Source organism: Clupea harengus, chromosome 3 (genome assembly GCF_900700415.2).
Source record: "Clupea harengus chromosome 3, Ch_v2.0.2, whole genome shotgun sequence".
NCBI lineage: Eukaryota > Metazoa > Chordata > Actinopteri > Clupeiformes > Clupeidae > Clupea > Clupea harengus.
The window spans coordinates 30,912,938-30,924,563 of NC_045154.1; the positions used below are offsets into that span (position 1 = coordinate 30,912,938).

The following is an 11,626-nucleotide window of genomic DNA, read 5'->3' on the forward strand; positions in this document are numbered from 1 at the left end:
TCATTCATATATTGTACATTGTTTCAGACGTATATAAATACTCAGATTTGCATTGACAGGACAGCAATACACTAGACTCACATCCTCTTCACATTAAACCTGGAATAATAAATTGCCAATAAAAATAGATTATACGCATGGGATTCAAACACGCAGTGTGAGTGAGGGGATATCTGTGTGGATTACACTCTCCTTGGAGAGTAATTGTCATGCCTCATTGGAAATAATGCATCCTCATTATCTAAACCCTATTTATTGATTTCTGTGTGTCACAGCAAATATTAAAAACAGTAGTCTATGAGCAATGAGAATGGACTCTTGTTGACCTCAGTTATTTCAAAATCATTGCAGGTCCAGGAGTGGCTCTGCTTGAACTGTCAGATGCAGAAAGCTCTGGGAGGTATGGAGCCACCTGGCCCACCTGTGAAGGCGCCTCAGACTCTACCAAGCAAAGTTTCTGCTCCACCATCACCACAGAAAAAGGAGACCGCACCCAGTGTGGAGCCTCAACAAGGCCAGAAACCTCCAGTTGTTGAGAAACCACCAGAGCAACCTTCTGCTGCTTCAGCTAAGCCACCCATTTCTGTGGCACCAGCCCCTCAGCAAAAACCTGCTCCACAGCAAGAGGTTGGGAAACCACCGCAACAACCTCCAAAAGAGGCAGCCCCACCTGCCAAGGCAGCACCTCTACCACAGCCAGAACAGCCCAAACAGGAGTCTGGATTCTTTGGCTTTGGTTTTGGTGGAGCAAAAGAGAGCCCCAAAGCTCAGCCTACTCCCTCATCCAAGCCAGCGGAATCTGTTACAGGGAAGTTCTTTAGCTTTGGGGGTCGCACGGACACAGCTCGAGCTCGATCTCCTTCTCCTCAACCTGCTGAGTTGGTGTCTGGAAAGGTTATGGGATTTGGTTCTTCCATCTTCAGCTCGGCGTCCAATCTGATCACCTCTGCTGTTCAGGATGAGCCATCTCCAACACCACCTACAGCCCGTAAGGAGTCTGTGTCAGCTCAGGGATCTGCTAAACAACCAATAGTAGCAGAAACCAAACCACCTACACAGAAGCAAGAAGAAAAGAAACCAGAAGCCAGGAAACCAGAGGCAGTTCCAGAGAAGGAGGCACTAGCAGCTCCCACTACAAAGGATGAAACTCCATCCAAGCCCTCGGCGTCACAAGCTCCACCAGCAGCAACAAAATCTTCCTGCCCGCTTTGCAAAGTGGACCTTAACATTGGCTCCAAGGATCCTCCCAACTACAACACCTGCACTGAATGCAAGACTACTGTGTGCAACCTGTGTGGCTTCAACCCCATGCCACATCTAACTGAGGTAAAATATTTCAAAGCTAAGAGAATTAAAGATAATTAGATTTTTAAAGGAGAAAATAAATTGTTATTTTCTCAAAATGAAAATGATTTCAGGTCTACAGCAATTATGTAAAGACATCAAACAAATGCAACTCTTTCTAATATTACATGTTCATGGACTTGAAACATGTAAATAAATACACATAATCATAGTGCATATACTGTAATACAACAATTATAGTGCATGCAAGGCAGAGGAATATGGGAACCATAATATTTCATTTCATTTCTATTTCACATTGGAAAGGACACTGGAATTATGTAGAAAATCAACTGTATCACTTGTCCTTATGTTTTGACTTTGACTGGTGCTCTTTATATATTTGTTCATTCATATATTGTACATTGTTTCAGACGTACAGTATATAAATACTCAGATTTGCATTGACAGGACAGCAATACACTAGACTCACATCCTCTTCACAGCAAACCTGGAATAATAAATTGCCAATAAAAATAGATTATACGCATGGGATTCAAACACACAGTGTGAGTGAGGGGATATCTGTGTGAATTACACTCTCCTTGGAGAGTAATTGTCATGCCTCATTGGAAATAATGCATCCTCATTATCTAAACCCTATTTATTGATTTCTGTGTCACAGCAAATATTAAAAACAGTAGTCTATGAGTGATGAGAATGGACTCTTGTTGACCTCAGTTATTTCAAAATCATTGCAGGTCCAGGAGTGGCTCTGCTTGAACTGTCAGATGCAGAAAGCTCTGGGAGGTATGGAGCCACCTGGCCCACCTGTGAAGGCGCCTCAGACTCTACCAAGCAAAGTTTCTGCTCCACCATCACCACAGAAAAAGGAGACCGCACCCAGTGTGGAGCCTCAACAAGGCCAGAAACCTCCAGTTGTTGAGAAACCACCAGAGCAACCTTCTGCTGCTGCAGCTAAGCCACCCATTTCTGCGGCACCAGCCCCTCAGCAAAAACCTGCTCCACAGCAAGAGGTTGGGAAACCACCGCAACAACCTCCAAAAGAGGCAGCCCCACCTGCCAAGGCAGCACCTCTACCACAGCCAGAACAGCCCAAACAGGAGTCTGGATTCTTTGGCTTTGGTTTTGGTGGAGCAAAAGAGAGCCCCAAAGCTCAGCCTACTCCCTCATCCAAGCCAGCGGAATCTGTTACAGGGAAGTTCTTTAGCTTTGGGGGTCGCACGGACACAGCTCGAGCTCGATCTCCTTCTCCTCAACCTGCTGAGTTGGTGTCTGGAAAGGTTATGGGATTTGGTTCTTCCCTGTTCAGTTCAGCGTCCAATCTGATCACCTCTGCTGTTCAGGATGAGCCATCTCCAACACCACCCACCGCCCGTAAGGAGTCTGTGTCAGCCCAGGGTCCTGCGAAGATCCCACCAGCTGTACAGACTAAACCACCTGCAGCACAGAAACCAGTGGAGAAGAAACCCGAGACACCTCCGCAGACCACTGCACCACCAGCTGCAGTGAAACAGGAGGAGCCTCCAGTGAACCCTTCTGAAGCTCCACCAGCCCCCATACAACCTGCTTCTACTGCACCTCCTAAGTCATGCTGCCCACTCTGCAAAGTGGATCTCAATATAGGCTCCAAGGATACTCCCAACTACAACACCTGCACAGAGTGCAAGAAGACAGTTTGCAACCTTTGTGGATTCAATCCCATGCCACATCTTGGCCAGGTAGGACCAGATATGTATATATTTTTTTTACATTAACCCTGACTAGCTGAGCATCTGTGTCTTATGCCCCCTGTTATGCAGTATATGGCTTGGTTTAAAAGGGAAGGCAATGTGTTTTGTATGAACTACTAGCACTTAATCCTTATTGTCCAGTGTTTGAAGTGTTATCTAAAGAGGGATTAGGTTGGTGGCATCTTTTGTGTGACGCACGTGTGGTAGGCTGTGAGTCTCACGGCTCAACATAGTGTTAGCTGCCTCTGTTCATTTGTGGTTTCTATCGTGGTCAGTGGATAGGGCATTGCTCCATATGTGACGTAATAAAATGTTTTATATAGAGTAAAACCACTGACACAATGCCTGATTTCAGTATAGCAGAAAATGAGTACATTTGATATTTTAGAAGTTCTGGATTCTAAAATTAGTATATATCTCTTTTATATATATATATATCTCTTTTGAGGATATTTTGGTCCAAAGGTTGTATATGGACTATCAGAAATGTAACTTATGCATTTAGAGAGACTCATATACCTTCTCATTTTATTACAGTATTCACTCTCACATCTCCCTTCAATTATTTGTTTTCACCTCAGACTCTGTACTGTTCATTATGCTGGCAGGGACACACAGAATAGGGTTGGGGGGGGGGGTTGATGGACTCCCTGGTGGATCCCTTGAACTCCATTCTGGAGCCTCATTGTGCGTGGATGTGGGTGTGGGTGTGTTGTCCATATCATTGCATTCTCTTTTCAAGGGTTGCTCAAGAAGGGCAAAGGATCAACACAAATCATTTACATCCAGAGGGCACAAATAACACATTGGAGGTCTTCCCTGCAGACAATTATGTGCAATGGCCAGATGCTCAATAAAACCCTTGCTCTGTGATTTCTGAAAGTAATTCGGCTTTCCGAATCCAGCCATGGCACTGAATTCCCCGCAGAATTCCACGAATCTTGATCTGAGGGAAGAAAAGGGCATTTTCAAAGTAGGATTATAAATTAGATGTATACCCCAAATTTTCAATGTGATTAAAGTTTATTTGGTTAGCCGACCAAACCATGACTAAATGTTGTTGATGTCTGTGTGTGTGTGTGTGTGTGCGTGTGTGTGTGTGTGTGTGTGTGTGTATGTATGTGTGTGTGAAAACATGTGTTTATGTGTATCCACGTACCACGTGCATGGCGAATATTTATGAGCGTGCTGCTGGAACAGCTTCCTTTAATGTGAAATGTGTTAGGCAGCCTTTTCGTGTGTGTGTGTGTGTGTGTGTGTGTGTGTGTGTGTGTGTGTGTGTGTGTTCGTATCCTGCCTCCCCGCAGCCTGAGCCCGCCGCATATGAAATGACATAATGGTCCATGCGAAGATCACTCCAGCACTGGAGGAGGGCAGGAACTCTATTAAAGTGATTGAAGGTTGTGCAACAGCATTACCGCGATGGGATCTTATGGGTTTGTGTGTGCTTTTGTGAGTGTGTGTGTGTTAGTGTGTGAGCATGTGTGTCAGCACACGGGCATGTGGGTGATAGGCCAATAAGTGGCGGTAAGATGGGTGTCATGGCGACCCCAGTGCGCCTGCACATGTCCTTTATATGTTGTACTGATGCGCTGGATTCATCATCTGGTCATCACACAAAGCGGGAGGAAGAGATTACTGTTGTTTGAAATCACCAAAATCTCTCTCACACTGTGACACCTACAGCCAGTGACCTCAGCTCACTTTTCCAATGTCTATGATGTGAACTTGCTCAGTGAAGAGACTGACCACATATACTTAATATGACAACATTGTCATTGGTTTCTACTTTTGTGCAGTCATATAAGTGAGATTTCATTACACGCTTCTAGAGCTCCCTTAGAAAAGAGCCTGCCATGGAAAAGAGAAACTTTGTGTTTGAGGTTATGTTTATTTTATTTTTATTTATATGTGTACAGATTAGGATAAAGTGACCTTTCACTCCTGTCATGCCATGTATATGCAAAGCCCTCGTCATTGTGAAATGTAAAGAATGTTCACAATCATATTAGATATTTGTATTAGTTTTTCAGCAATTGGTATAAAGCTGACCACAACAACTCACACATTTCCCCAAGAAGTCACTATAATAGGAAGCAGCTGTGGTCGAATATATATACGGTTTGTTGTGAATATTTCTCTGGTATTTTGCAGTCATTTCTACAGATGTGTCATCTTTTTGCCAGTTCTCCTGACACAAGCCATGCTAAACTCACAAATCCTTGCAGTACTTTTTGTTTTGGTCTCGCAGCTAAATGGTGGGTGGGTATAAACACTCACTGTGGATTATGCCTTTGAAGTTCTAATTGGCAATTCCATCTAGAACTAAATGATGCCAACGACATCAGAGACTCTAAGAGCACATCTACAAGCTTGCATGAACCTTTCCATATTCTACAAACATCTTACTCCACAGTAGGATCCACACATAGACATGAATCTGTCAGACAGATGGCAATTTTAAGTTTAATGTGAATGTGATACTGTTGCCTTAGGAGAGAAAACATTTAGGTAATTATGTGGCTTTCCAGATGAGGCTCAAATGAGAATTGATGAAAAGTATATGTGTGAATAGACTATGTGATGTAAAGAAAAGTAGCCCTTAAGAAATATTTTGTATTATCCATTTCTATCTCTAAATGTAAGTCATGCTCCTTTTTTGCTCTTTTTGGGCTTATTTAAGTACTATCTTTAAGGCAGAGAAAATGTCAAACCTCGCAGGAGCTGCGTTGTAAACGGTGCCCAAGATATGTACCCAGGAAGAGCAAAATGGAGAAGGAGGGAGAAAAGGAGAGGATGGAACAAGGGAAATCACAGGAGAGAGAGCATTACTTAGAACAGGTCAATAACATACAACAGATGAGAAAATCACTTAGATCACGTGATGACCTCAAACATCAGTCTCTTCAGCTCAAGGCTTCATTTTTCAGCCTGAGACCGATGTGATGCGTGCTCTTTTGACTGACAGCCATGGCCTATTCTATGGGAATCAGTGAAGCAGCATTGGTGGTATTTTTAGAGAAAGGCAGAGAGAAATGGGATGATGGGGGAGATGAGAGTAATGAAAGAGCAACAGTAGAAGAAAGATGTCAAGAGCCGATGCATAAAGGGGAGATAGGAAGCACACAGAGAGGGAGGGACTCATGATAAGATGAAGGGGAAATAATGAGAAAGAGAGAGAAGGAGAATGGAGAGAGGAGACAGAAAGACTAAAATAGAGGGAGATAATGGCACTTGGCCCCTGTCATGACCGGCAGCAATTTTAGCCATTTGTCTCACACCTCCCCCTTCCATTTCAGCCCAGCCTATCATAGCCAGTTAGTGGACATGCCTTATCGCTCTCATTAGCACAGCCCCACACGTTTAGTATTAGCACTGGCTGAAATGTGAGCAGCCCCTGACAGCTGAGCTGGGATATGGTATGCCACCCTGGTACCTGTAATGAGGAGAGAGTGTGGAAAGACCCACGGGTTGTGTGTGCTAGCAACACATTAATAATGCAGGTGTTAGCGTTAGCCAACGTAGGAGCCGGCTAAAGCAGGCTAGTCTAATATAATTATGCCAGGAACCATAATGTTAACCTGGTGTGCCAGAGGTCATAGCAGTGATGTGCAGTGGGCATTAATAATTTGGCTTGATTCTGGCAAAAAAATTAATTTGTCACTCTCCATTTAAGTGGACATTCCAGAGTACTAGCATTTATTTTTTCAGGATTATTGTTGGCTCGTTGTGTGTCACAGTTCCAAACTGATGATCCATTTGGTTGATTTTCAGTATACCAGAAATGACTCATCTAAAATGTTTTTAGTTTTTTACCTCCACCAAGGGGGTTATGCTTTCAACCGTGTCCTTTTGTTTGTTTGTTTGTTTGTTTGTTTGTTTGTAGCAAGATTACACAAAAACTACTGGCCAGATTTTCATGAAACTTGGTGGAAAGGTGAAGCATGTGCCAAGGGAGAAACCCATTACATTTAGAAGCGGATCTGACAGCTTTTTACTTTTGGCTAACATTTTGAGATACATTTGACCTGCACAAAATTTAGTTTTGATTTCGCTAGCGTCGCGATATACGGCATTTGTCCATGGCAACGGTATGCATTCTACTCAGTGGCATTCTAGTTAATGTTTGTTTAAAATGTATGTCCATTGCATTATTATGTACAACTTGTTTACAGCTTTAGTTTTCCTCCACTGCAATATGCCTGTCAACAAAATAATGATGCTGCAAATAGCTCTTAATGCCTTTACGGGCGGATTATATTCTCCTATCTTATTTTAGCAGCAAACCTCAGAAGAGCAGTGCATGCAAACATTTTAGGCGTGACGGTGCACTCTCTCATCCTTGACTGGCAGCTGCTCTCTGCATATCCCTCTCCACAGTCGTAATGACATTAGTAGATCTCTCTCCAATGGTACCGACAGTATCTCACTGTGCAGTATTCTGCATGAATTCCCGAGGTCTTCCAAAGCTGTCTAAAATAGCTGAGGGCCAGCCAGAGGCAGACTCGCATGCCTCAGTCCTCGCTTGCTTGGTCTCTCTCTCTCTCTCTCTCTCTCTCCTCGGCTTTTGAAGGAGTGAGCTCACAGCACCGCCTCCAGCCTCTCAGCCACTTTGCATGTTTCCAGCCGTTTAAGCGGCACCAGGCGAAAGAGCACTGGGGTACAGAAGCTCATGCGTGGCTTCCCTGTCAGATGAGAGTGTTGGACGGTTGCCAGCGTTCGGGCAAAACAAAACAAAACTCGGTTTTCAGCAGGCCTTGTTTTCTGTGACTGGCATCAATCGTACTGCAGTAGTGTTGTTCAAATAATCAATTTGGCAACTCTCTCAGGTAAATTACTGACACAAGCAGAGCTTGGACAGTTTGCACACCCTCTCCATACATCTTTACACACACATGCACACCCAAGCAGTACCACCTCCAGCCCCCACCTCCAACAAATATACCGTATGTACACAACAAAACAACAAACAACAATTCTCAGGGCCAATTCTTTGGAGAGTACAGAACCTTCCTCTTCTGTTTTCTTCTCTTTTTCATCTCCCTCTGTCTCCCCTGTTTCCATCCCTCTCTCTCTCTCTCTACCCTCCGCCCCCCCCCCTCTCCAATGCTGTTTGTTAGATTGCAGTGCCCATGGGCTTGCTTTCCATTCTCAGTGCAGAGCACTCAGCTTATTACAGATTAGTGGGTCAAGATTCTCCATTATCATACTGGCTGATTTATTTGGCGTGAGGCACTGCGGGGGCTGTTGAAAACGCAGTATATTAGCCAGTAACATCTGTTGCCAAAGGCATCTGCCAGGAAATCGATAAGGTGCCAGAGCAGGTTCCGCTGTAGTGGCACCGCACCAAGGCTCTGATATACAGTGCCGGCTTTTATTCAATTCCATCTCCTTAAGCCTCAAAGGCCTGATAGAGTCCCTTAAAAACCGGGGGAGATGTAGACAGGAATATTATTATGACCTAAAGAATGTTATTCAATCACCATGTGGTCCTGGGAAATGACCTTGAGCTTATGTGAGATATTTAGTTGCTTAAGGCCTGGGGATGAGTCATATATTTTGGCCAGTCAGGGCAGCCAGGGCAATTACATGGTATGGTTAAGAAGATGGTTGGACCCATTAAGCTTGAATGCTCTTCTATGGATTATTTTACCAGTAGGTAAAATGTCAAGATGGGAAGCTGCAGACATGCATCTGAATGACAGGAAGAAAGAGTGGAAAGAATGCATGGGAAGTATATGCAGGTCCTCTTAATTCTATGAATTTGTGTGTGTGTGTGTGTGTGTGTGTGTGTGTGTGTGTGTGTGTATGTGTCAGCGAGTATTAATGTTGTGTGTCAAAATACCCCTTTTAGCAGCTGCTTATCTAGCAGTAGGGGCTAGCAGTATTACAGTATGGTTTATCACAGGACCCGTGCTGTCCTGTGTGGCCTTTTCCAGGCCTGCCAGCGGGATCTCAATTAAAGAGAAGGGGGATGGCAGTCAGCCAGACCCACATGACTCTCCCACGGCTGCTTCAGTCGGCAGCCCCCTCCAGCCCAACAGACAGGCCCCCTTGGCGAGAGATCCAGCCTGATGGTGCTAGTTAGCGCTGCTCACAGCATGCCTGCAGCACAAAGCCCATACAATTGCACACATAAATCACCTTCCTTTGGTTGTGCTTATTGTGTGTGTGTGTGTTTCGGTGAGTCTCTGTTTAGCCATAGAATACATTGGGTTCTCTTAAGGATACATAATGGTTATGAAGTTGTTAATGATGTTGTAATGGACTATTTTCATGCTGTTCCAAACTTGGTATCAGCAGTCATTTAAAACAGACAAGTTACACAACAGCGGTATTAAACAGTATCTTTAGAAATGAATTTTTTTTTGCCAACTCATGATAATGATGAATCCACACTGGACCCTAATCAGAAATTCATAAAATAAAAAAGGACTCTAATATGATTTCTCTAATTATCCAGCAGCTTTCGAACAGAAGCGAGAGCATAGTCATTTGTGAGGATTACCCTCTAAGCCAGACAGGAACGTTTTGATCTACCTGTGACCTTTGACCTTTCAGGATAAAAACACATGCTGTGGGCAGAGGCTGGGAAAACGTTTTCACCCTGAGGGCACTGAGATTTGTGCACATTCATTCAGTGTCATGTAGAATGAGAAGAAAGGAGCAATTTATCGTCTAGTCACTTCCAGTGTGCCCTCTGATGATTCCTCCATACAGTCTTTTAAAATACTCCGTGTACATTTTTTAAATGGTAGTTAAAATCCTTTTTTTTGTTATACATTTAGTAGTAGCATCTGTGAGTAGGAGGCCACGGCAGAGAGAAAAGCAAGAATGAATGCAAGGACTTCTTCTGATTACTAATTAAGGGCCTGATTGGCCCTGCCGTCACGGGCTAGTGGCACAGCTCCTCTGATTAGCATACGAATGCCGCGGAGTGTGATAGCTCACTCCACATGGTTAGACCTTTGGGTCCTCCCCAAAGCTCTTAGCCAGCGCAAGCCAATCACCAAAACTCCCGGGGTAGACCTATTATCACTCAATTCATAGGCAAAGTAAATATCCTATGCATGTTTCAAGCACATATTAATCAGGCAGTTAGTTTCAGGTTTGGACACTGTGCGCAGGATAACATTAAGCTTTGATTAGGTTTTCTTTTAAGATCTAATTTTTCCAATTCACAGTTCACAGGGCATACCATAAAACGATTTTGTGTAGAAACGGTTGTCTTCTTGCAGGATGAGTGTGGGCTGGTGAGGGAAACCTGGCAGAAGAACTTTGGTGATCAAAAGATTAGTAGCTCAGCCTTGCTCCTGATTGTAGATTAGACCCCAGCTGGATTCCTTTATAAAGAGCAAAGGCAAAATTCTCTAGGCGATGTGATTGAGTCTGTAATTTATTTTTATAACGGCAGCTTTCAGCGGATGTCAGAGGGAGCTACCACTGCACCCTTTTGGTTGCCGCTTGATTAGCATTTCAGTAGAGCAGAGGTACATTATGATTCTGCGTTTGTCTCAGGCATTTCTTCCCCCGCATCATAGGCCTTTCACTCTAAACCTTCAGAAAGATACATCAGCCCCAACTCACCAAAAGCTCCATAGGGTTGTCTGCACTAAGCTTCAAATGGATTTAAAGGAAAGGTTAGCCTTGTGTTTTAGACTGATGCAAGAATCACAAAATTTGAAAATCAATGTATACATTCTTACCAAATAAAGATGTCAGTCAGGAATATTGCATTCATTAGTCCAGAGTATTTTAATGAAAACTATTTGAAACAAAACAATGCGTTTTCAGAATACCACTCTCTAATTACAGATGCACAGCCTTGACATCTCTGTTCAGAGTTTTTCTGGTTTATTGTAGCCTCCAGCCTCCAGCCTCCAGCCTGACACTGTGTGCTGTTCTCAAGTGTAATTACACTGTCATGTTGTGTTACAGTAAACTGAGCTATTGCTTCTTCCAGACTCTCATGATTACAGCCAAAAGCTTTGCCACATTATTTTTGCATGGCGGTGTTGTATGCAGTCATTCTTAGAAGTCTTATCTCTGTATCTTTCGGGATTTGTTATACATTCATTACCAATCGGTGGCTGTGTTGGATTTTTTTCTTTATACATTTTGCAGACTTAATATCTGAATGGAAAGAGAGACAGTGGTGTCTGTATTAATCTGGTCATCTTTCATGCACCGGCTTTGGCTCCGGGGATGCTTGTTGCCCTGTCCTCAAGATACAGTATAAAGGATGGCAAATCTCTACAAATGACATCCATTAAGATCCGAGATCTGCTGCCCTGAATTCTGTTATGATTCAGAGATCAGAAAAGGGAACTAGTAGCCAGTATTAGTCTTTTGTCAAAGCTGTCAGACAGATGTGCTGCAATAATGGCCAATCGGGAAGGATATAATTTGAATAAATGTGGCAGCTCACTGCAATGACAAACGCTTTCTCTTTTTTTTTTCCTGGGAAAAAAAAGAGTAGAATGTGTTTTTCACCCGCTCTTTGTAGCCAATAATGAAATGTCAGCCTTGAGGGAAGAAGACCCCATTAAAACGCCTTTGAATACAAATGGAGAGATTTGAGAGAGTTT

At 43.5% G+C, this 11,626-nt stretch overlaps 1 protein-coding gene across 1 annotated transcript in view; it reads left to right on the top strand.

Moving 5' to 3' along the window:
• Positions 1-11,626, top strand: part of pclob (piccolo presynaptic cytomatrix protein b) — a 73,789-nt gene that overhangs the window by 26,298 nt on the left and 35,865 nt on the right. The window contains exons 12-13 of the mRNA XM_031563598.2: positions 352-1,326; positions 2,046-3,026. Coding sequence (XP_031419458.1) covers positions 352-1,326; positions 2,046-3,026 — 1,956 coding nt within the window. The remainder of the gene's footprint in view (positions 1-351; positions 1,327-2,045; positions 3,027-11,626) is intronic.